The 23,150-nt window shown below is 57.3% G+C and overlaps 3 protein-coding genes across 4 annotated transcripts; 2 read left to right on the top strand and 1 right to left on the bottom strand.

The window, feature by feature from the left end:
* The first annotated feature begins 1,046 nt into the window (after positions 1-1,046).
* On the top strand, positions 1,047-3,270 carry NUDT8 (nudix hydrolase 8). Of its 2 annotated transcripts, none has more exons than XM_042905598.1 (4): positions 1,047-1,473; positions 2,110-2,242; positions 2,785-2,862; positions 2,960-3,270. In XM_042905598.1, the coding sequence occupies exons 1-4, from the start codon at positions 1,280-1,282 to the stop codon at positions 3,185-3,187; spliced, it is 633 nt and encodes a 210-aa protein (XP_042761532.1). In that variant the 5' UTR covers positions 1,047-1,279; the 3' UTR covers positions 3,188-3,270. The 2 variants fall into 2 exon arrangements, with proteins under 2 accessions (XP_042761532.1, XP_042761533.1); XM_042905599.1 differs by lacking the exon at positions 1,047-1,473 and adding an exon at positions 1,489-1,725.
* A 1,531-nt stretch (positions 3,271-4,801) lies between these two features.
* LOC122200029 (double C2-like domain-containing protein gamma) lies at positions 4,802-8,990 on the top strand. The gene is made up of 11 exons (XM_042905439.1): positions 4,802-5,159; positions 5,277-5,663; positions 5,836-5,915; positions 5,992-6,063; positions 6,280-6,389; positions 6,483-6,618; positions 6,745-6,798; positions 7,976-8,127; positions 8,222-8,303; positions 8,478-8,574; positions 8,684-8,990. Exons 2-11 carry the CDS (start codon positions 5,414-5,416, stop codon positions 8,812-8,814), a joined length of 1,164 nt encoding a protein of 387 aa, XP_042761373.1. The 5' UTR covers positions 4,802-5,159; positions 5,277-5,413; the 3' UTR covers positions 8,815-8,990.
* A 392-nt stretch (positions 8,991-9,382) lies between these two features.
* On the bottom strand, positions 9,383-14,847 carry NDUFV1 (NADH:ubiquinone oxidoreductase core subunit V1). The gene is made up of 10 exons (XM_042906606.1): positions 14,676-14,847; positions 13,513-13,595; positions 13,270-13,440; positions 12,360-12,543; positions 11,341-11,530; positions 10,728-10,940; positions 10,389-10,555; positions 10,013-10,094; positions 9,640-9,785; positions 9,383-9,536 (listed from the first exon to the last, which is right to left on the bottom strand). The coding sequence occupies exons 1-10, from the start codon at positions 14,745-14,747 to the stop codon at positions 9,450-9,452; spliced, it is 1,395 nt and encodes a 464-aa protein (XP_042762540.1). The 5' UTR covers positions 14,748-14,847; the 3' UTR covers positions 9,383-9,449.
* Between the last annotated feature and the right edge of the window lie 8,303 nt (positions 14,848-23,150).

Genomic DNA, 23,150 nt, shown 5'->3' with positions numbered 1-23,150 from the left:
AGTCAGAGCACTTCTGTCCTCGGGGGTGGGGGTGGAAGGACTCAGGAACACCCGGACCCCAGAGACGGCTGCAGACATTCCAAAGCTCTGCCCCGTGCCGGTGGTATCGCTGGGAGCACAGTGATGGTAAAGGTGCCAACACCAGCCGAGGAGCAGCGCTGTGAGTGAGGCTGCAGGCTCTGCTCCCGGCCTTAACGTGCCCAGCTGAGGACTGAAACTGCAGCTCAAAGAGGCACCTGCTCAAAGTCAATGCAAAGCATTGGCGACACCGGCCATTCCACTATAGGTGCTGCGCACAACTGGGGTGGTCTGGTCCGCGAGAAGCCAGGGTCTGGAGGGATGCAGAACCATGATGGGCAGTGACCACACGGGCCAGGCCAAGTGGGGGGGGGAGGGGGAGGGCCTGAGACTCCAATCAAGACTCGACGCAGGACAGCTTCCACAGCAGAGTGACATTTAAACCTACACCTAAAGGAGTAGAAATTGAGAGCGAGAGGGAAGGGGAGGAGGGAAGACAAGCTCCCAGCGGTGGGAAAAGCAGGGCAAAGGCCTGGGGCTGGAGTGGGTCCCTTGGAGCGGGAGGGCACGGCGCGCGCCACCCAGAAGAACCAGGAGAGGGGCCCAGATAGGGGCCGGGCTAGGCACTCCTCCCGCAGCCCCTGATGTCCCCGGCCTCCGGGAGGCGCGCTCCGTGGACCCCCTAAATGCCGACTCCGAACATCCTGGAGCACTGCGCGTGAGGTGCTTAGGAAAGGGACGGGCACACGCGGGCGTGGAGGGACGCGGGGTCCGGCGAAGCCTCGAAGCCTGACGCCCGGAATCTCGAACCCGGCTGTCACAGAGCTGGGTCCGGAAGCCGCCGAGACACGAGTACCGCGAGCTACTGACTCCAGGATCTCTGACACCCTCCCTCGGAACCACCAATGCCAGCTCCGCCCTCGGCCCAGGCCCGCCCCTTCTGCCGGAAGCCCGAGACAGGGGGACCCGCCCCTTCCGGACCCGCCCCACCAATTCGTGTCGAGGCCACTCCCTCGGGCCCCGCCCACGGCCCTCTGGCCCAGAGCCCCGCCGCCTCCCGCCGAGGCCCCGCCTCTTGTGCGGGTCTCGCCCCCAAGGGCACAGCCGACGCCGCGTCGGAGCCCCGCGGGGCGGGGCGGGGCGACTCCTCCCACGGCCCCGCCCAGCTTCCCCGGAGACCCCGAGCGCTAGTGCTGCCTGCCCCCTCCCCTTCCTTCGCCTGGCGTGGCGCCCTCGGTGTCCCGGGTGCGCCCGGCCCGACATGCCGCCCCACTGCCTGTCAGCGGAGGACGAGCAGCGCTGCCGGCGGCTGCTGGCAGGGGCCACTGCCCGACTCCGCGCGCGGCCCGCGGCGGCCGCCGTGCTCGTGCCGCTGTGCTCGGTGCGCGGGATCCCAGCGCTGCTCTACACGCTGCGGTCCAGCCGCCTGGCCGGGAGGCACAAGGGCGACGTCAGGTACACGGCCGGGAGCTCCTCGCTCTACTGAGAGGAGGCCGCCGAGTCCCGGAGACCGCAGGGACCTGAGCGAGGCGCTTCGCCTGTCCGAGTCTGGGTTTCCGCCTCTATGGAATGGGTCTGGGGAGAGCCGCGCCCCGAGTCTGGCGCCGTGGGTGCCAGTCCGGACGCCACGCCGGACCCCTCGAAGCGCGTCCCGCACCAGCTCAGGACCGGGACACTTCTCGGAGCTGTGCCCGTGTTTCTAAAAAGGCAGGACCCCGCCCCCTGCCGGCGACTCTGGGGAGATTCGTGTCCTGGAGCCGACGAAGCTCGCGGGTGGGGTGAACTGCCTGGCTTCCCGCCCTGGCCCCGCCCCTGTCCCGTGGGGAATGAGGGACACAATAGGGTCATAGCGCCACTGGGGCCACCATAAGAAAAATTTGCGTGTGTGAGCCCTAGGGCCTCTCCCTTACCCCTATCGTTTAGGGAGGTAAACCGAACCTGGAGAGGTCATGTGGCTTGCGGGAGGCCTCACGACAAACTAGGGGCAGAGACAAAAGATGCTTAGGTGGGTGATCAGCTCTCCGCACAGCCGTCACCCTCACCCGCCATGGCCCCAACAGACCAAGGACCAGGCCACCTGTGCTTGTTCAGTTTCCCAGGTGGCAAGTGGGACCCCACTGACCAGGACGTGGTACACACAGCCCTGAGGGAGACCCGTGAGGAGCTGGGCCTTACTGTGCCTGAAGAGCATGTGTGGGGCATCCTGCAGCCTGTGTATGACCAGGTAAGGCTGCCAGGCCCTGAGGCCACCGCCAGGGACAAGGAGAGTGGTCCTGGCCTCTGGTGGAGCTCCAGACACCTGCCTGGCAGTCATGTTCCATCCCCGCACAACCTTTCAGAGAGGGGTATCTTAGCCCCTTTTCGTGGGAGATACCGAGGCTCAGGTCCTGGGCTGGAGGTGGCCCCAGGATAAGCCAGCTCTGCCCAGCTTGGTGGAGGAGGGTGGGGGAAGGCTTCACAGGGTAGGCAGGGATTGAATGACAAGTGGGAGATTTCAGGGTAGTAAAGGTCAGGGAAGGTTATTCTAAGCAGAGGGAACAGTCTGCAAAGGCCCAGAGGACTGAATGGCTCTAGTGAGTTTGAGGGGCCTGTAGCTAGTCAGCATGGCTGGAGTGAGCTCAAGGGCAGGGGCCAGGTGGACCCGACCTCCAAAACTGAAGGCCTCTGGATGGCAAGGTGGAGTCTCCCTCTCGGGCTCCCCTCCCCCGCCCCAGAGCCCCGCCAAGGCCGTGCCTCCCCTGACTGCCTGCCATCTTCCTGCCCCAGCAAAAGACCACCGTGGTGCCAGTGCTTGCCAGTGTGGGCCCCCTGGATCCCCAGAGCCTCAGGCCCAACCCTGAGGAGGTGAGTGGGGAGGGACGGTGGGGGCCAGGTTGTTCCACGCAGGGGAGGCTGCGGCAGCAGGTCCCGTGTCTACCCTCTCGCTGCCTCCTGCCCACAGGTGGACAAGGTGTTTGCCCTACCCCTGGCCCACCTGCTGCAGGAGCAGAACCAAGGCTATACCCACTTCTGCCAGCGTGGCCACTTCCGCTACACTCTGCCCGTCTTCCTGCACGGGCCACACCGTGTCTGGGGTCTCACGGCCATCATCACAGAGTTCACCCTGCAGCTGCTGGCGCCCGGTGCCTACCAGCCCCGCCTGGCCCTCCCTAAGTGGTCCACGGGCTGAAGGCCTGGCCGTAAGCAGCACCCTTCCTTCACCCTGCTAGGCCAGCTCCATTCCGGGACCGAATAAAGAGCCTTTACCCATTCTGTGGCGACTGCATCTTGTGCACTGACCTTGAGCAGACCCCGTGGGACAGCTGGCTCCTGGATGGGGTGCCTCTGTCCAGTCACAGTGTTACCCACTGAACAGTGGGCACTTAACACTTGGCCCTTACCACAGCCCTGAGGCGGGGCAGTGCTGGCCCTGGCTGGTGAGACTGGGGCTCAGAGAGAAGAGACACCTTGCCCAAGGTCTCCCCGAGCTAGGATTTGAACCAAGCCCTCTCCAGCGCCCAGACCCAGCCACTCCCCTGCAGTTCCTGTTCTCTGCTCTGTGTCTAGCTGACCCCATGCCAGGCCGCAGGAATCCGAAGAGGAGCCCTGTGTTACTACAAAGTTCCAACACGCCGAACTCCTGCCGTGCACCAGGCACTGTGCTGGGGCCATATCTTCGGACCAGCCAGATGCTGCCCTGCCCTCTGGGGGTGACTCAGTCCAGGGAAGACCTCAGAGCAGGCCACAGAGATAATCATGTGATTGTACATTAATTAATCACAGGTAATAGTGGAATTAATTATACATCAGGTATGTAGAGCAGAGAGAGAGGATAAAGCAGTCTGACCCTGTCATGGTGGACTAGGCAGTAATATTAGCCGGGACAGGTGATAGGAAACTCCCCTCACCAGCTGACTTCACCAAAAGAGGCTAGCTTCAGGCATGGCTGGATCCAGGGGCTCAGGGGCTCTCCCTCTTACTGTGCTTTCTACTGTGCTGGCCTCACCTTTAGAGAATCTCTACTCTGCCGGGATGAGAAGTGAGGAGAGGGCAACGGCTCTCGGACGGCACAGCATTAGCCTCCCATCGACAGAAAACAGAGCTTCTGTCTCTGGCCATCCAACCCAGAATTGTACTTCGTTGGGCCTCCCCGAGCCTGTCACCTGGCCTGCTGTCTTTGGAATTCCCTAGGCGGCAGGGTCTGGGGGCACAGTCCCAGGGAGGAGGATGAGCCTCCCAGACGGAGACTGTGGAAAGGGCAGTCCCCGCAGGACTGCTGGGAAGAGAGAGAAGGGAAGGTCGAGCAGGTAAAAAAGCAGCCAGGTTCGCCTACAGAGTGACCTTGAAACCAAACGTGAGCAAGAACAGGCCACGTCAAAGGGCACAGGGGGGAAGTGGGGGCAGAAGGAGCAGCACATGCACAAAGTTCGGGGTCCTGGAGGAAACAAGATGAACAAGGCGGAGAGTCGGGGAGGGGCCTCGCCACTCAGGGGCCACCATGGTGTGCCAAGGGGACGTGCTTCAGTGGTGACTTAGGATTTTGTTCCAGGTGGGGGGGGGGGGGGGGGGCGGGGGAAGGGGTGAAAGGTGTGAAGTGATGTGATTCCTGTTTTAAAAAGCTTGAGCTTGAGCTGCAGAGAACCAGACTGCGGGTGCCCCCCCCCTCTCCCCTCCTCCTCCTCCCCCTCCCCTCCTCCTCTTCCCCTCGGCCCCCTCCCCACTCCACCCCCCCAAAGTGTCCCCTACACTGCTACCCACTCCTACACACCTCCCCCTGCATCCATCCCTCCGTCCTCACCTATCCCTTCCTTCACAAGCCCCTCCCATTGCCCTTCACACTTCACACCCCCCCGTGTCGCCTCTGGCCCTCCAGACTCCTCCGCTGAGAGCAGGGCGCATGACCGTGGTAAAAATATGGTAAAAATAACTCACGGTGTGAAGGGGGACTGAGGAAGGAGGGAGGCTGAGCCCCAAGGGACCCCTGGGGTTGAGGGCAGAGAAGTGCCAGCCTCCTGAGCCCAGGAGATGGGCTCTGACCCCGCCCCTTCCCCCTCCCTCACCGCTCCCGGGAGGCTCTTGGCTCACAGTCTCGCTCGCTCGAGGGTCATCTCAGTCTGGCTTATACTCAGCGAACCAAACCAGGTGGACGAGCTCAGGGAGCGGTGAGTAGCCCAGCCGGCCTGACTGCCAGCCCACAGGCGTCCTCCTTCGGGCCAGAGCCCCCCACTTCTCCCCCACCCCACCTGCTTGGACCCTGCATTCTGTCCTTCTGTCCTCAGGTCCTGGCTGCCACCCAAGACTCCCCCCCCATGCCCTCAGGGATGCCTCTTCACCCTGGCTCCTTGGCCCGCTGCGTTCCCCCCGTCTCCAGTTCGTGGGGGCTCCTCTGAGTCCCCGCCCCCACGTCCAAGCCCCCATGGCAGGCGCGGCAGCAGGGAGCCGGGGGCGGCCACAGCGGGTGAACATGCAGGAGCACATGGCCATCGACGTGAGCCCCGGCCCCATCCGGCCCATCCGCCTCATTTCCGACTATTTCCCACACTTCTACCCCTTCGCTAAGCGCGCTCTAAGCGCCCCAGACCCACACCCTGCAGTGATCCCTGCCATTCGCTCTGCACCCCGGCAGCGGGCCGCTCCAGAGCCAGAGGGAGATTCAGATGACAGCAGTGAGTGGGGACAGGGGACAAGGGGAACGCTCCTGGCCCAGCCCAGCCAGGGTAGGGTTTGGGGCCTCCCAGGCATCTGACCAGGGAGGGGCAGGGCGGGAGGCATAGTGCCATTTGGGGGGTGGGGAGGGGGTCGAGGCGGGAGCTGACCCTGCCTACCACCTCCTGTTAGCTGCCCTGGGCGCCCTCGAGTTCACGCTTCTTTTTGATGTGGACAACAGCGCCCTGCACTGCACGGCTCACCGGGCCAAGGTGAGGATGAGGGCAAGGGTCTAAGGGCGGAGGGCCCGGGCCACAGACCTGGCCCACATTCGTGGTCTCTTCTTAGGGTCTCAAGCCACCAGCCTCAGGCTCTGTGGACACCTATGTCAAAGCCAATCTGCTGCCAGGAGCCAGCAAGGTGAGGGTGAGACCCAGACCCCTACTGACGCTCTTTGGCCGCACCCCGGCCTGGAACACCCACCTGGCCCTGCAGTGCCCCGCCCCCCCAAAGCCTGGACATCAGGCATGGAGCTCCCCATTGTAGGGATGTGCAACTGGGGGCCCACCAGGCAGGTGAGCCAGGGTGGGGCCCTGGGGCCCAAGGAGGTCCTGATCCCCCCTCCCTGGCCCCTAGGCCAGCCAGCTGCGGACTCGCACAGTTCGGGGCACAAGGGGGCCTGTCTGGGAGGAGACCCTCACCTATCACGGCTTCACCCGCCAGGATGCTGGGCGAAAGACACTGTGGTGAGGACAGGGCCGGGCCTGGGCTGCGAGGGGGCAGGGCCGAGGTGGGGGGGCGGGGCTTGCTCGGCCAGGTTTGACCCGGGCGGCCCACAGGCTGTGTGTGTGTGAGGACCCGCGGCTGCGGCGACGGCGGGGGGCGCCTCCCCTGGGGGAGCTGCGGGTGCCCCTGAGGAAGCTGGTGCCCAACCGAGCCAGGAGCTTCGATGTGTGTCTGGAGAAGCGGAAGCTGGTGAGTGGGGCTGACACAGATTGGGGTGGGGATCAGGATCCTTGTGGTGGGGAAGCTGGAAAGGGGACAAAGAGGGAGACCCTGGGCGGTGTCTGGTCAAGGTGACCAAGCTCTCTGCTCTTTCAGACCAAGAGGCCCAAGAGTCTGGACACCGCCCGTGGCATGTCCCTGTATGAGGAGGTGGGTAGGACGGTGGGACCAAGCAGGGATGGGAGGCCCTAGGCCCCGTAGCCCTAGGGAACAGCCAGGCCCCGGTGGCTGGGCAGGGGTGCGACTCCCCCACCCCACCCCTCTCCACCAAGGCAGCCCAGAGCAGCTATTGGGCACTGGGACAATCAAGGCCCTCAGGGGGCAGAGATAAAGCCCGGCTTGAAGCAGAGGCTGAAACTGATGGGATCCACCCATAGCCCAAGTTGGGAGGGCAGGTCAAGGTCCAGGAGAGAATGGACAGCAGGATAGGGCATTGTGGACGCCGCTCCTGGGGCTTGTAGCCCTAGATAAGCTCTTGTCAGCAGGCAGAGGTGCTTGCAGGGGGCCCCACGCCAATGACCAAAGACCTCCGGCTCGGCTCCGGCTCCCCTCCCCGCGGATGGAAGGGCCACACGCTACTGCCCTGCCCCCTGGTGGAGCCACAAGTTGCCGCACCTGCCACTTAGCCAAGGCCAGGCTGGCAAGTCCCACCCAGGTGGGGCAGGCACCCCGCGACGGGCACTTCCTGTCCCAGACCCCACATGCGGCCGCACCGCTGTGCATGGCAGGTGCTTACCGAACCCTCCCTCCCTGAGGAGCCGGGGAGAAAGGCCGGGCTTTCTGTAAACGGAATCCTCCGCGAGGTATGGGACAAGCGCGTTCTTCCTGAACATCCTCCCAAGCCCTTTGCAAGCACCAGGGGCTGAGGGTGGCAAAGGACAGTCAGAATCTGGTCCCCTGGGTGGTGGGGGGTGAAGAGGGTGGTTTTTGTAGCTTTAGTGACCTGTACGTCATCAGGTAGAGGAGCACAGCCTCTCAGAGCTGCTTCTGTGACACAGGGGGAGGGTGGTGATGGGCGCGTAGTGAGACGCCACTCAGGAAGCTCCTCGCATGTTTGTGGCCTTCAGACACCAGCACCCTTCCCCTCACTGTGCTCACCAGTCACGTGGCCTGAGCAAGCCCCTCCCCTTCTCAGGCCCTGGAGGGTACAGCTGGCCGGAAAGTTCCCTTCCAGGGCACCAGGCCGGTGACTGTTTTAGGAGACTCATGACATGAAGTTGTTGGTCCTCGATTGCTTTGCAGCCAGCTCGAGTTGTCACATCTGGGCTAACACCGGTGGGTGGGTGGGCTTTGGGCTGCAGTTGGCTGACCACAGCCTACCCCGCAGGAGGAGACGGAGGCAGCAGGGGACGAACGCGGGCGCATCCTGCTGTCACTGTGCTACAGCTCTCGGCAGGGCGGCTTGCTGGTGGGTGTCCTGCGCTGTGCCCACCTTGCCCCCATGGATGCCAATGGCTATTCGGACCCCTTCGTCCGCCTGTGAGTGAAGGGGGGACAGGTAGGTGGGCCGTGGGGGCTCCCCGGAGCCCCTCTCCAGGGCCATCCCTAACCTGACCCCATCCTTCCCAACCAGTTTCCTGCATCCAAACGTGGGGAAGAGACGTAAATACAAGACCAGTGTTCGGAAAAAGACCCTGAACCCCGAGTTCAATGAGGTAGGCCGGGGTCCGGTGGAGGCGGTCCCGGCTGCCCCGGGGCGGGGAAGATCAGCGTTCCGCCTCGGTCAGAAAGCGCAGGTCCCACCTGACCTCACCTGCCTGAGCCTGTTTCTGAACCTGTAAAGGACCCGAGGCGACCCCCTTCCTGCATTTCTGCCCCCTCCCCTGCAGGAATTCTTTTATGCAGGCCCAAGGGAGGAGCTGGCCCAGAAGACACTGCTAGTGTCTGTATGGGACTATGACCTGGGCACAGCTGACGACTTCATTGGTGAGTGAGAATGCAGGGGAGCGGGCTGGCGGGGGGGGGGGGGGGGGGGGGCGGTGGGAGGGGGGCAGCGGGTTCCGACGTGGCTCCTGATTTCTGCTCCCCAACCCAGGCGGGGTGCAGCTGAGTAGCCACGCCAGCGGGGAACGCCAGCGGCACTGGTGCGAGTGCCTGGGCCGCAGTGACTGCCGACTGGAGCTGTGGCACCCGCTGGACGGTGCGCCCCCCCAGCTCAGCGACTAGAAGGGGTACCCGCCCGGCCCCGCTCACCACCCTCCCCCAAACTGACCCACAGAGCCGGGAGGACCTGGACCTGCCTCACCCACCGTGCCCAGCCCCGCGTCAAACTGTCTGCTCCCTTACCCCCGCGTCCAAGTTCACCCCTCTGCCAACCATGAAGAATAAACTTCCAAACCAGGCCAGACAGAGCCTGTTCCCTTCGCTGCCCGTCGCCTCGCCGGGCAGACTGGGCCCCGTTCTTGCTCCCATCCTCCAGATGCCCACGGAGGGCCAGGCCCAGGGCTGGACCCCAGGCCGCCGCTTCCCCCTCATCACGCTGGGAAGGCCCCGGCCCCGCCCCCGCCCCGCTATCTGCAGTGAGGGATGGGCGCTCAAGATGGTCTAGGGCAGACTGACCCACCGGAAGCCAAGCTGTGGGTTCACGACATGACCTTGAGCTGACCTATCCCCCCTCCCCACAAGAGACCCACGTGGTGTATGGGAAGCCTCCCCCTCTGGGACACAGACCTCCCCGAGTAATGGGCCGCAGTGGCAGAGCGACGAGAAAGACCACAGAAAAGACGCAGCAGGAGACCGGGCGGCACTCGCTTTATTGTCCAGCCATCTGGACAGACAGACGTGAGCCCAGGGCAGCGGGATCAGGAGGCAGCTTGCCTGGCCTGGTGCTGCTGGGCGAACCTCTGCATCCGCTCCTCGAGCTCTGGCCGGAAGTGGCGGATCAGGCCCTGGGGGAGGGTAGGGGGCACCGTGTGAAGCAGAGCTGAAAATCCCCACGCCCTAGGCTCTCAGCACCCCCGCCCTAGTGCCCCACGGCGGGGCAGGGGGTACCTGCACGGGCCAGGCGGCTCCATCGCCCAGGGCGCAGATGGTATGGCCCTCTATCTGCTTGCTGATCTCCCAGAGGGAGTCGATCTCGGCCGGCCGGGCGTCCCCCTTCACGAAGCGGGCCATCACCTTGTTCATCCAGTCCACACCTGCAGCCGTGGCAGCAAGAGAGGGCCCGATGACGCCAGCCAGGGTGCAGAGAACGGCCCTCGAGGGGTGCAGGCCACAGACAGGGCGGGGCCGGGAGAGGCCAGAGCAGGCTGGGAAGCAGCAGCTGCACACTGAGTGTCCAGAGCCCACCCAACCTCCGTCCTGCGCCTGACCCAGGCCTAGGGTGGGCCTCAGAGGAAGCCCCCGCCCTGCCCAGGGTGCGTACCCTCGCGGCATGGGGTGCACTGGCCACAGCTCTCGTGCTTGTAGAACTCAATGAGGCGGGCGATAGCTTTCACAATATCCGTCTGGGGTGACAAGAGACAGTGAGGAGTCACCCGGGGCCAGAGCCTCAGCCCGCCCAGAGCAGCGCCCCGTCCCCCCACCCCAATTCCAGCAGCATTCCGGCCACCTCCTCCGCCGTCCCTGGGCATCCGGCACTGCCCAGACCCCTCTCTAGGCATTCTCTCTAGGGGAATTCTCTCCCACCTGACTGTATCTCAGGTCACATGAACTGGGATCCAAGAGCTGGGATCCAGGGAGGAGTACCGACCGGGTGGACACGAGGCAGGGACTGGGTGGGGAGCGTGGGCAGCCCTTACCGAGCGGTCCATGACAATCACAGCAGCCGTGCCCAGGCCCGTCTGCGCCTGCACCAGCGCGTCAAAGTCCATCAGGACCGTCTCACACACGGACTTGGGGATCAGTGGTGTGGATGAGCCGCCGGGGATCACAGCAAGGAGGTTGTCCCAGCCACCTGTGACACCCCCTAGGGCCCCAGTCCATCCCCAAAAGGATGGATGGTCAGGGCTGGGACCGCCACACCTGAGTAGTCCTGAGCCCAGGCCCTCTGTCGGCCCCCCGCCCAGCGCGGCCTCCCACCCTGGCTCTCTTCATGGACATCCTGCCCCACTCCGGCCCCGGCTGGCCCCTTGGCTCACCCGCATGCTTTTCAATCAGTTCCTTCAGTGGTACAGACATCTCCTCCTCCACAGTACAAGGGTGGTTGACGTGGCCAGAGATATTGAACAGTTTGGTGCCCGAGTTGCGCTCACGACCAAAGCTGGCAAACCACGCACCCCCACGACGGCAGATGGTGGGGGACACAGCCACCGTCTCCACGTTGGCCACGGTTGTGGGGCAGCCAAACACTCCTGTAAAGGAATGGGATGAGACCAGTGGCTGCCAGAGGGTGGGGACAGGGTAGATCAGGTTTCCCAGCAGTGGGGTCTGTCCCAGGGTCGTGCTCTGTGGCACAACCCCCCTTCACCCTTTGGTCATTCCCATCCCCCTCTGGACCCCAAACTCTAGCAGGCGCTGCATTGCCTTTTCACCCCTCTACTCTTAGTCCCTGGGGGGCTAGAGAGGACCTGGGGACTGGGACAGGGTGAGGGACTACAGATGGAACCTCTATGTTGTCACCCACCCTACTCTGTGTCTGGCCCCCAGTCCGGAAGGAACTCAGAAATCCCCTAAGAATGACCAATGGGGACCTGAAGCCAGATGAGATTCCACAGGATGCAGCACAAGGCCCAGGACCGGGCCGGGTCTCACCCACATCAGCAGGGAAGGGCGGCTTCAGGCGGGGCTTGCCCTGTTTGCCCTCGATGGACTCAATGAGCGCCGTCTCCTCCCCACAGATGTAGGCCCCGGCCCCACGCACAACAAACACATCAAAATCGTAGCCGGAGCCACAGGCGTTCTTGCCAATCAGACCAGCCTCATAGGCCTCTCGGATGGCCACCTGTGGGACAGAAACATGAGGGTACCATCCCCCCAGCCTGGGAACACTGTGTGCTGGGGAGGGGTACAGGCCCACTGAGCCCATGTTCACCAAAACCCAGGGATAAAGCTCCCTTTGGACATAATCAGAGGATGCTCTGGGACAGGGGTGGGATTTTTACAACGTTTATGCTACTTTTGTAATAACAACACTTAAATTCTTCACCTATATGCATTTTTAGAAGAAAAACTAAGGAAATAATGAAAATTTTCATAAGCACTTTCCTACAGGTGGTGGATCTGTGGGAGGTTTTTCTGCGTGTTGTGTATGTGTGCAGTTTCCTATCTTTACAATGAGCAAGTCCTACTTCTGCAGGAAAGGAAAAGACCCTAGGGGTTTGTTTTTAAATACGTAGTAGTAACACTTATACACAAAGTTACGATGTGCCAGGCGCCGTCCCAGGTGCTGTTTCCGTTTCCCTCGTCGCTGCCGTACAGGAGCCTCACAGAAAGGTGTGAGACTCTGGCCCTGGACCAGTTACTACAGGCATCACTGAGCTGAGAATCGCTGAAATGACCCCTTGGCCCTTCTGCAGGAAAAATGCCTGTAAGCCCACCCCTGCCCCAGGAATCAGAGAGCCCGGAAAGCCTCCCGAGTTGAGGCTTCGGAACATGTCCAAAGAGCCCAGAGGAGGCTCTGGGGGCCACGTTCCCTTAACATGCATGCAGCAGGGGTAACTACTCTTCCGGGTGGAGCCCAGACAGATCAGGGGCTACAATCTAAGAACCATGCCAGGAAGCAAGCATGTGAGCGCACCCTCTCCTCTGTTGAGGCTCCTCCCCTTTCCCACCTGCAGATTGGAGGCCTCGTTGTAGAACTCCCCTCGGATGTAGATGTAGGCAGCACGGGCGCCCATGGCCCGGCCCCCAACTAGGCAGCCTTCCACCAGCTTGTGGGGATCGTGGCGAATGATCTCCCGGTCCTTGCAGGTGCCCGGCTCCCCTTCATCTGCGTTCACGACTAGGTACTTGGGCCTGTAGGTTCCAGCAGATCCGTAAGGCCACAGGGCCACCAGGGCTGGGCCTTCAGCTACATGCCACCCCACTCCGCCCAAGGAAGCCTCAAAAATGTCTCCTCCGAGAGCCGATCCCTCCCTGTTCTCCCAACACATTCCTAGCGGCTCTGCTGGCTCACAGTCAATGACATCGAGCTCACTGCCTATTACGCCTTTGGGTGGCTAAGACCACAGGAAAGGTCTTTGTTCTGCTCAGTCCAAACGTCTCCTTGTGCTTTCCTAAGAGCCCAAATTCTGCTCTTGGTCACAAAGAACCTTCCTGAACCTCTGCCATATCTCTGGGGTCAAAAGGAGGTGAAACAGCTGACATTTATCATTTGCTTTCTATGTGCTGACCAATGTGAGGGGCAAAAGCTTTGTGAACACTCTCTTTAATCCCTGCACAATGTAACGTCCACTTACAAAAAAGAAAACTGAGGTTCAAAAAAACCAGGAGACTGCCCAAGGCTACATAATTAGAAGGCAGAATTGACCAATGAGTCTGCTGAAGTCAAAATCTTGTGTTGATTCTTATACCCCTCAAGTCTCCCCTGAGGAAGCCTGGAGAGAACAGAGTCCCACCTACTTAAGCTCTGGCGATGTTTCCTTCACTCTTACTTTCCAAGGAAACAGCCCAAGGCCCGGGTAAGCCACAGCCACCCCCAAGGTTTCTCCTGCAACCCCACTTCTACCTCCCTACACACACCTGCCATCTGAGGGCTTATTCATGAAGCTCCATTTGAGGCCAGTGGGGAAGCCAGCACCGCCACGGCCCCGCAAGCCGGATGTCTTGACCTCACCCAGGATCCAGTCAGGCCCCTTCAGCAAGATCTCCTTTGTCTTGTACCAGTCACCTCGGCTCTGAGCACCTTTCAGCCTGGACAGAGTGGGGAAGACATTGAAGGCGAGGCTCTGCTCCAGGACCACCGAGCTAAGGGCAGCATCTCACCTCCAGTCATGGCGGCCATACAGGTTGGTGAAGATCCGGTCTTCATCTTTCAGCGAGCCAAATGAGGTTTTCTTGGGTGCTGTCTGAGGACACAAAGGGTCAGGAGGCCCAACCCAGTTCTGCGGTCACAAAGGGCCAGGCCAGATGTTACAGATTCTCGGGTCCCCGTGATTAGACGGGGCTGGGCTGAGGAGAGGGTAAGGGCCTAAGCCTCAGAACCCTTCGTGGCATCACAGCTACCACCATCACTTTAGTGAGCGCTTCCTGCTTAGCAGGCATCAGGCTAAGCACTTTCCAACCCAAACCCCATTTCGTCCTCATAACCCCGAGACAAGAATGATTTCCTCCATTTTACAAGGGAGGAAACTGAGGCCAAGAACAAACAGCACTTATGGAAGGGCACACAACCAAAAGCTGATGGGATCTGAACTCAGATGTGTGGGTGGTCAAAGCCCACACCTGAACCACAGCGCATTATGAACTCCCTGAGCCCGGTGTGAAGTGTCCATTCATTTGCCCGGCTGTCCTGCTGGCCCCAAATTTGGTCAAACCAAGGCCTTATACAACTAACTCTGCTGGGAACAGAATGTGTTTACTGATGCAAAAGAAGCGTTTCACCGGGGCTGGGATACAAAGCTGATGGGAGACCCACTTGGGATAAAAGTGATGAAAGGCGGGGTCTGGAATTCCACATGACCCAGTGGTCAGCACCTCAGCTGAGAGCTAAGGGTACCAGGCTTCCAGACTCCCAACCCCCTAAAAGGCACTACAAGGAGCAGAGCGCTAGATGGGGCGTCAGGAGACGCACATCCTCTCCAAAGCTTTTCTGCATCTGTAAAATGGGGCAGAGGCACCTTCAAGCTCTACAAAGCTCGGGCACGGAAAAGAGACAGGGATGCTTCGCCACCTGCAAAATTTCCCGCTATGCCGCCGGGTTGTTAACTAAGACAAGCCAAGGAACCGGAGGGCTGGGGGAGTCAGCCTCCCACTGGGGCCGGTTCCCTTCTACATCCAGGCCGGAGCGGCAACCTTCCTGTCGGGCTGGGGAAATGAGGAGGGTTCTCTAGAAGGCACTACAGACCCAAGGGACGGCCGGCGCAGAGGCGCTGCACAGAGAGACCCGGCCCGCAGACACCCTTGGCCCGAGCCAGGCCGGGCCTCACCGTGTCGCCGCTGAAACGCACAGACACCCGCGCAGGGAGCGACCCGCTGAGCAGCCGCCGTGCCGCCAGCATCGCGGGAGACGGCTCAGTCACCTCCCACTGTCACCTTCACGGTTCCGAGCCTGAAGAACCGGCGCGACCGAGGCGCTGGGCGGCGCACAGGAAAAACGTCACGCGCCCTGGCCCGGGCTGCGCGCCCAAGGTCCCCTGCGCCGCTCTCGCCCCGCCCCCGGCCGCCCTCCCTCGCAGGAGGGCGAAGAGGCTGCTGGGAGATGTAGTCCCGTGGGCCTCGGAGCCCGCCTTTCTCCCGGTGCAGGTGGCGCTTGCTCTCGCGCTCCTCTGCCCCGATTGTTCGCATTCGCCTCCGGACTCCAGACTTTCAAACCCTAAGTAACCAAACGTCGCGTGTCACCGTTTGCTGGGTTCTGGTGTTTCCCACTTTCTACAGGTTCTGCATTTAGTGTGCACTTGTATGTCTGGGTGTATGGCGGGAGGAGGAGAAATCAGGCAGGTTGCAGCCCGACGACCCTGATGACCGCGTTGTAATTATTCTGCCCTAGTCCAAGCCTGATGATCTCTCCCCGACCCCACTCTGGGCACCCCTGGGCTCAGGGAAGTATTGCTTATTAGCGGCAGAGAGCAGGGACAGCTCCAGAGCCAGGCAGGGGATTGTTGGTGGAGGTCTTAGGTTGGGGTGAGACCGAGAGAGTGGAAATGGTGAAGATGGGCCGGTGAGTGGCACGTCCTCTTGCCGGCGCTGCTAAGCTCGCGCAGCCATTCCTTCCTCAGCCCGTCAGTAGAGCCCGGGCCTTGGCACTCCTGCTCAAAATCTTGGGGTGGCCCCTAAGTGCCTTCACAGTCACGCCCTGGCCTAGCATTTAAGGACTCCGCCCCTCCCCCCGCAGGGTCATCAGGCCCAGACCCCATCACGCACGCACCCCCTGCCCAGGACCCCTTCTTCTTGAGGAGGTCACGTGTCCTTTGCCTTCCCCTCGAAGTCGCGGAAGCCTGATTAACTCTTGTCTGTATCCGTTCTCTGGGACCCTTTGGCTCTGAGACCTTGCCCTGGTCCTGTAACAAGCATGTCCGTTTTGCTCTGTCCAGCTGCTCTATTCTCTTTTCCTGTTATCATCCCTTCTGGTCTCTCCTGCTGTTTAGAAACTCATTTGCCCTTATTTTCAAAGATACTCCCCACCGCAGCCTTGGATAGAGTTAACGTTACACCTGAAAAAATTGAGGCCCATGCAAGTTTTCCCTCTCGTCCATGGGCATGAGGGTGCCGAGTGGTAGGGCTGGAATCAAATCAAAGCCTTTCTTCCTTTCCAGAGTGCCCCTCCAGCAAACGCACAGAACAACCACACGCGTGTGACCTTCATTGAAGATGGCAGTGGTATTTCCAATAAAGGTACTAAAGCATCAGCACCTTGTCTGAGGTCTCACAGATGGGTAGGGCAGTACCAGGCCCAGGGCCCAGCAGTCCTGGCTCCCAGCCGGGGGACCCCCACTCCTGGGCAAGGAAAGAGATTGCCCAGACAGAGCTGGGGATTACACAGCTAATCCCAGCCTCCGCGACCTGAGTCCATGGATCCCTCCCTATGGGGCAGGAGAAGGGGGGCAGGATGGAGCCAGAGGGTGGATTCCTTCCTCCTCCCTAACTGGGTCAAGGGAACACAAGGCCACGGGGAGAAGGCCGCCTGGGGATGCCGTGGACGGGAGACGGTGGGGCATGGGATGATGAGAAACTGAGAGTGAGGAGCAGGGTCTCCTGTTCATCCAGCACCAGGCTCTGTGCCAAGCACTTGCCATGTGTTATGTCCTTAATCCTCCCACAACCCAGAGCGTAGGAATGATGAACCCCTGTTTTCAAAAGAGGACAGAATGTATTAGCAACACAGAGTGGCCTGCCCCGGGCAACACAGCTGCCAGAACTCAGCCTGAGGGTTCCTGACCTGAGATCCCCCACTCAGTCCCCACCCATCCAGAGCACCTACTTGCCAGGCTCCCCTCAGTGTCACCTCCCAGAGAGCCCTCCTCTGAGGCATCCCAGGCCCCGGCCGTCCCCTCTCCCTCCGCACCTGTCCCGTCCTATGCCACTTTCTCGCATCTGCCTCCCCGACCAGCCTCCAAACCAGAAGCCATTGCTGTGTTGGGCTAACTTTGCCTTCCAAATGCTCCTTGTTCCTGTGCCCTCCTGCCCATCCCATGGCCATGACCGGGGTTCGCTTTTAGCCGGAATTTTGCAAAGCTTCCTTGAGGTCTCCCAGCCTCACATCTCGACCCCTCCGATTCCTTCTCTGCACCACGGGGTGAGTGGGATTGAACCCCAGATCCCTGTTGTCTCTCCTTTGCCTGAGACCACCGAGGGGAGGTTCCCCAGTGTCCTCAGGACAAAGCCCAAGCCTCCTGGCCTGGCATTCAAGATCAGGTGCTGACTTCTCCGGCTCCAGCTCAGATGGCTCTCGCCACACAGAGGATCTCTCTGATTTCCACCAGAGGATCCGTCTTCCTTCCGTTCTCCTCCTGAGGAGCCCTTTGAATGTCACCTCCCACCATCTCTAATAACCTTGCCACAGGTCCTTTGTGACAACGGCACGATCAGATCTCTCTTCTCCACCCCACAGCACAGAGCTTCTCAAGGGAGGTGCTTACTCCATATTATAATCCAGTTTTGTAATTGGAAGATGAAAAAAAAAAAATCAACGTCTTTCCTGTTAGGAATTTAAGATGGAAAAGCAAAAAGAAAGGAGTAATATGTTTTCACCACCCTGACTTAAAACCCACTATCGTTTTTCCTTGTTTGTTCCCACTCTGTTTTCTAGGTGATTTGAAAACACTTCACAAGCATTTGATCCTTAAAAATGTAGACCTTAACAGGAAAAAAAACAAACAAACAAACCCACAAAAGTCCTTCCGCCCCAGAGCTAAATGCTTGAGTCCAATAATATCTTCCAATCCTTTAAAGAAAAAAAGTGCCTTTACTTGTACATGCATTTACCTACAGGAATAATATGAGTGTTTGGTGCTTTCGTACATGTAGTAATGAATCTTGCTATATCACAGTTTTTCACCTTGCTTTTTTGCATTCAAGACGCTATGTTTTTGAGATTAATCCATATGGATACAAATAGGTTTAGAAACATGATTATCTACAGGTAACACCAGAGCTTCAAGGTTAAGGACCTGGATTCAAAATCCTGCTTTCGCCACTTACTACCTGTGTGATTTTATGACCCGTGCCTCAGTTTCCCCTAATGGGAAATTAGGAGAAGCTGTGCCCTCAAGGAGCATCTGTTGGAATGGAGAACAGTAAATGAGCAGTGCCTGACACACAGCAAATGCCCAAAGAACGTTTAACTAAATGCCCTGGATTATAGATTAATTTGGACAAGATCCCCATCCCTACAATACTGAGTCTCCCCACCCAGGAGTGTGAGGTCACTCCTCATTTTTTCAGATCTTGTAGGTTCCTTGCTAAACATGTGGCACTTTTACTTTAAAAACGGTGCACATTTTTTAACATAGGAATTTTATGTGATGTCTTGTCCTTTTACGTTTTGTGATCTCTGTTTTAATAACATTTTCTCATTGGTGTGAATAGAGCACCATCAATTTGCCTGATTAGTGCTGATCTGGATCCCTTAATGGACTCTCCTGTTATATAAAAGTTTTTCCGGGGGCGCCTGGGTGGCTCAGTCGGTTAAGTGTCCGACTCGATTTCGGCTCAGGTCGTGATCGCACGGTCGGTGAGTTCAAGCCCCATATCGGGTTCCGTGCTGACAATGCGGAGCCTGCTTGGGTTTCTCTCTCTCTCCCTCTCTCTGCCCCTCCCTGGCTTGTGCTCTCTCCGCCCTCAATCTTGCTCTTAAAATAAATAAATAAATAAATAAGTAAATAAGCTTTAAAAAAAAAAAAAGTCTCAGATAAAGCTGGAGGCTCAAAACCTTCACAAGAGTATCTGCCTAGGCTTTTCTCTGATATTTGTATTACCTTCTTCTACTTAGAGTGTCTTCTCCAAACAATGGAAGGGGTCTTTCTGCTGCAGGCAGAGGAATGACCTTTAACCTCCAAGTAGCTTGCTAACACACTAAGGGTATGGAATGACCAGGCAATAAAATCTGAGTTGCCCTCCCAGATCTGGGCGAGGCTTGGTTTGTTGCCCAGGGGCACCTTGGAAATGGGCTGCCCTCCCATCAGGCAGGAAGGGAAAACATCCAGAGGACTCTGGCCTATTTATCTTGAGACAGCGCCTAAGTGTGACGATTGTCATGGCACCCTGTAAGTAGGAGGTGTGCCAAGGCCTTTGGTGGAGTCCTTGAGCATATTAGGGAAACTCCCTCGCAAGGCCCAGTTTTATCATGCATGAATGGGGCGCTCGGTTTCATTGAATACTTCTACATCTCAGATGTTATATTGTTTTTCTTCCTTCTTCATTACATCAATCCTTTTTCTAATCTGTTAAACTATGTTTGACCTAAAGGTGTGGTGGAGTGAGGCAGCTAGAACAGATTGTAGCCATTTGGGATTAAATCTTGGGCTCTCCTGCCTACCAGCTGTGTGGCCTTGGGCAAGTTCCTTGACATCTCTGTACCTCATAGTATCATCGTAATGGTTACATGTTTTAATCTCCATAAAACCTTACATAGAGCTGTGTGTCTGCTGTTCTCATCCTTTTCTTACTCCAGGGACAAACCTTTTGGTCATGCGTTCTGTTCTTTCACTGTAATGCTGGCTCGGGTTTTACATCAGTGCTCGTAAAGGAGGGTGGCCTATAGTTACATTTCCTCCAGGAAATCTTGTCCAGTTCTCTTAAAAGTGGATCACTTTCGGGGCACCAGGGTGGCTCAGTCAGTTAAGTGTCCGACTTTGGCTCAGGTCATGATCTTGCAGTTCGTGGGTTCAAGTCCCATGTCAGGCTCTGTGCTGACAGCTCAGAGCCTGGAGCCTGCTTCAGATTCTGTGTCTCCCTCTTTCTCTGCCCCTCCTCTGTGAGCTCTCTCTTTCTCTCTCTCTCTCTCAAAAATAAACATTTTTTAAAAACATCTAATTAAATTTCATTTTGTTTTATTTTAACCCAATTAGCCTCTGCCTTTTAAAAAGTTTGACCCATTTACATTTATTGGTATTACAATATTATATTGTGTTTTCTACTTAGCATTCTTTCTCTTTATTTCTTTTTCCCTCTCTTTTTTGGTTTTCTGCTGAATTAACTGTGTTTTCTTTGTGCCGTTTCCTTCTCCACTCTTGTTTTGGAAGTTACGCATTTTGTTTCTATTTTTAGCAGTTCCCCTTGCATTTTTAACAGTCATACATAAATTTCTTTTTCCGGAAATGCTAATTAAGAGTCTATCCTCCTGCTGAGCATGCCACTAAAACAAAAACAGAGTATACTGCCTCCCTCTGTGCATGCCTCCCTCCCAAATTCTGTCCTTCTGTTTTCTGGGTTGGCCCCATTTGTGACCTGGCATTACGGGTCCCCTGCTTTGTGCTGCCAGTGGAGACCTGGCCTCAGTCATGGGGACCTCTAAGCTTTGTTCTCCAGGGCCGAGTACAGACTGAGGACCTGGCCCCAAGCCCTGTGCGTTCAGCCTGCTGTGTTCCTGGCTGAGATACAAGCCTTCAGCCCCCCCCCCCCGCTAGACTACAGGCTTCTTCTTGTTCATTTGTTGTTTTTGTTGCTTTTCCTTCAGAGGTTTACTTCAAGCCTACACAGAATTCCCTTTTCGTATCTGTGTGGCATTCAACTATTAACATTTTGTTTCTTCTCTGATTTTAATGCGTTTGAGAAGGACACGATGGATTTCTGGTTGTAGTCTGCTACCTTGAACTGGATACCTTCCTATTTTTTTCCCATTCACTTAAACTTTAGAAAGTAAGGTCGATCGGTCATGGCCAGGGGGGTACACACAGGACCAGGTCAGTGCATTTGAGGCAAGCAGCGCGATTGACGACGCGTCTAACACAGGTCTCCCTCCCTGCGCCCCAGCATAGGATGCCTCCCATACCCTGTAGACGCTAGTCCTGACGTGAGCGAGAGCCACTCCCTGTCAGCCTGCCAATGTGTCAGGGCCCCTCTTTGGCTTCTGCTGGTTCTGAAGCACTGGACACTGCGGTCTCCCCCGTGGGGGACCCGTCAGCTCTCAGTTGGGCACAGGTCCCAAGCACCAGTACAAGCCCACCCCTCCAGGCCCCTCCCTCGCAGCACACCCACGGTCAGATGCCCAGCACATAAGGTCTAGGAGTCTGGAACATCTCCATGTTGGTCATTTGCCCACTCCACATCATCGCTTGGAGTCCTGCCTACAGCCCCTTTGTCCCCTCACACAAAAGCTCTTGTCTCTGCTCTGCCCAGTGTAGCCCTTGATGGCTATTTGGGGTGACAGACACCAGGAAGAGTTCACACACTGCTCAACCAATCCCAAGCTTCTAGAAACATGAGACTCGTCTTCCCCATCCCTCAAGGGTTCGGTTTTTAGAAATGCTCTATCTTGTTCATCAGCAAAAAGAGAAAAAAAAAAAACAAAAAACAACCGGCCGGACATTTATTATTGGAAACGGGTTGAACTGTTCATCTTCTGTGACACGTTTTTCCTCCCGATACACAAAACTCACGGCCACAAAGGACCTGTGGCGGGGGAGCCCTGTTGCTGCAACAGCTCGTGACACCATAGCCAGTATTTATGGTTTTTCTTCCTTCTTCGTGAATCCCACACGTTTGCCTCCAGCGAGCACCCCAGCTGCTCAGGGGGCTTTACCAGGTGGGGGGGGACTTGATATGAAGATGTCATGTCTCTCCAAATTAACCTATAAAAACATTTGAATTCCAATCAAAATCCCGTCAAAGTTTTTCGTGGAACTGGGAAAACGGATGCTAAAATCTATATAGAAGAACGCAGGGTCAGGAATGGCCAGGCCAGGTTAGGAGAACAAGGCTCGGGGGAAGCTTCCCTACCAGACAGCAAGACTAATTATAAAGCTAGCAGAATCGAGAAGAGCCACCCAGTGATTCTGAAATATGGTGCTTTATCACAGTTTGCTAGAAGTTTTGCAATTTTGGTTTTGATTTCTTCTTTGACATGAGACATCTTAGAGATTTATAGGGGTGCCTGGGTGGCTCGGTCAGTTAAGCGTCCAACTTCGGCTCGGGTCATGATCTCACAGTTTGTGAGTTTGAGCCCCACGTCAGGCTCTGCTGACAGCTCAGAGCCTGGAGCCTGCTTCAGATTCTTTGTCTCCTCCTGTCTCTGCCCCTCCCATGCTCATGCTCTATCTCTGTCTCTGTCCCTCAATAATAAATAAACATTTAAAAAAAATTGTTTTAAATGTCATCGCAAGCCCGAGGTCATGGAGTCTCTTTTTTTTTTCTGTTAATATTTTATTTTTCTCATCACATGTAGACAAACCCTACTTCAGGGTTTCTCATTCTTGACATTGGACATTTGGGACTGGATAATTCTTTGCTGTGGGCACCTGTCCTGTGTGCATCATAGGACATTTGACAGCATCCCTAAGTGCCAGGAGCACCCCACAAGTTGTGACAACAAAAATGTCTCCAGACATTGTCAAATGTAACCTGGATACAAAATCACACACACACACACACACACACACACACACACACACACACACACACATTGAGAACCACTGATCTATTTGGATGTTATTGTTGTATATGGTGTGAGGTAAGGATCCAGTACTTTTCCTCAATACGATGTATTAGTTTTATTAATATTAAATAATTCTTCTTTTCAAACTTGTTTATGATGCCACTGCCATTACATGTCCACATCCTATACATGCGTGCATCTGTGATTGTATATGGTGGACCCTGACTAGATTATCACAAACTCATTTCCTTTTCCTGGGCACAGAACCCCCTTGCATCTGAATGGGACAGAAGTGAAGAGTGTCACTTCCAGGTCCGGACAGCAGGGAGCAGGTGTGTCTTCATCATGTTCTCTCATGTTCTCTCTCTCTCTCTCTCTCTCTCTCTTCTCTCTCTCTCATCCCCTTCCAAGGACACCTTGTCAGAGTGTGAATCTGGGGCTTGAATGGGCCTACCCAGTTCTTACTCAGGGTCTCGTGACCACAGTCAGATGGCACTTGTTGGGGCCACTCTGAGGGCTTCTTCCCTCACCTAGTGGGGCTGAAGGAGGAGCTGGAGTCTGAAACAGCTGTGGCTCACTGTCTGGCTGGGGTGTCTCTCTCTCCCTCCTTCACTTTCCCCCCTCTACCCTCTCTGGTCTCTGCACGTGGGGCTCGCCCTGTGGCAGCCTCAGGGTAGCTGGATTTTTTACACGACGACTGAAGTCAGTTGTCCCCGAGGGAAACTGCAAGGCTGCATGACCTTTCCTGACTCAACCTAAGAAGCCCCACAATGTCTGTTCCACTGTCTTCATCCAGGCAGCCACAAGTTGGGCACAGAGACGCCAGAGCATAAATTACTTGTGAACACGTGTCAAAATCACAAGCTATCCG

The sequence above is a fragment of the Panthera leo genome, chromosome D1, assembly GCF_018350215.1.
Source record: "Panthera leo isolate Ple1 chromosome D1, P.leo_Ple1_pat1.1, whole genome shotgun sequence".
Lineage (NCBI taxonomy): Eukaryota > Metazoa > Chordata > Mammalia > Carnivora > Felidae > Panthera > Panthera leo.
This window is presented reverse-complemented; position numbering and strand designations above follow the sequence as displayed.

Excerpts from the sequence above, each read along its gene's own strand:
- LOC122200029 (XM_042905439.1), top strand. The coding sequence starts at position 5,414 with ATGGCAGGCGCGGCAGCAGGGAGCCGGGGGCGGCCACAGCGGGTGAAC. Across the intron at positions 5,916-5,991 it reads GCACGGCTCACCGGGCCAAG|GGTCTCAAGCCACCAGCCTC; the intron begins GTGAGGATGAGG and ends GTCTCTTCTTAG. Across the intron at positions 6,390-6,482 it reads GCTGGGCGAAAGACACTGTG|GCTGTGTGTGTGTGAGGACC; the intron begins GTGAGGACAGGG and ends GGCGGCCCACAG.
- NUDT8 (XM_042905598.1), top strand. The coding sequence starts at position 1,280 with ATGCCGCCCCACTGCCTGTCAGCGGAGGACGAGCAGCGCTGCCGGCGG. Across the intron at positions 1,474-2,109 it reads AGGCACAAGGGCGACGTCAG|TTTCCCAGGTGGCAAGTGGG; the intron begins GTACACGGCCGG and ends GTGCTTGTTCAG. Across the intron at positions 2,863-2,959 it reads TCAGGCCCAACCCTGAGGAG|GTGGACAAGGTGTTTGCCCT; the intron begins GTGAGTGGGGAG and ends TCCTGCCCACAG.
- NDUFV1 (XM_042906606.1), bottom strand. The coding sequence starts at position 14,747 with ATGCTGGCGGCACGGCGGCTGCTCAGCGGGTCGCTCCCTGCGCGGGTG. Across the intron at positions 10,941-11,340 it reads GCCCTTCCCTGCTGATGTGG|GAGTGTTTGGCTGCCCCACA; the intron begins GTGAGACCCGGC and ends ATTCCTTTACAG. Across the intron at positions 9,786-10,012 it reads GTGCACCCCATGCCGCGAGG|GTGTGGACTGGATGAACAAG; the intron begins GTACGCACCCTG and ends CCACGGCTGCAG.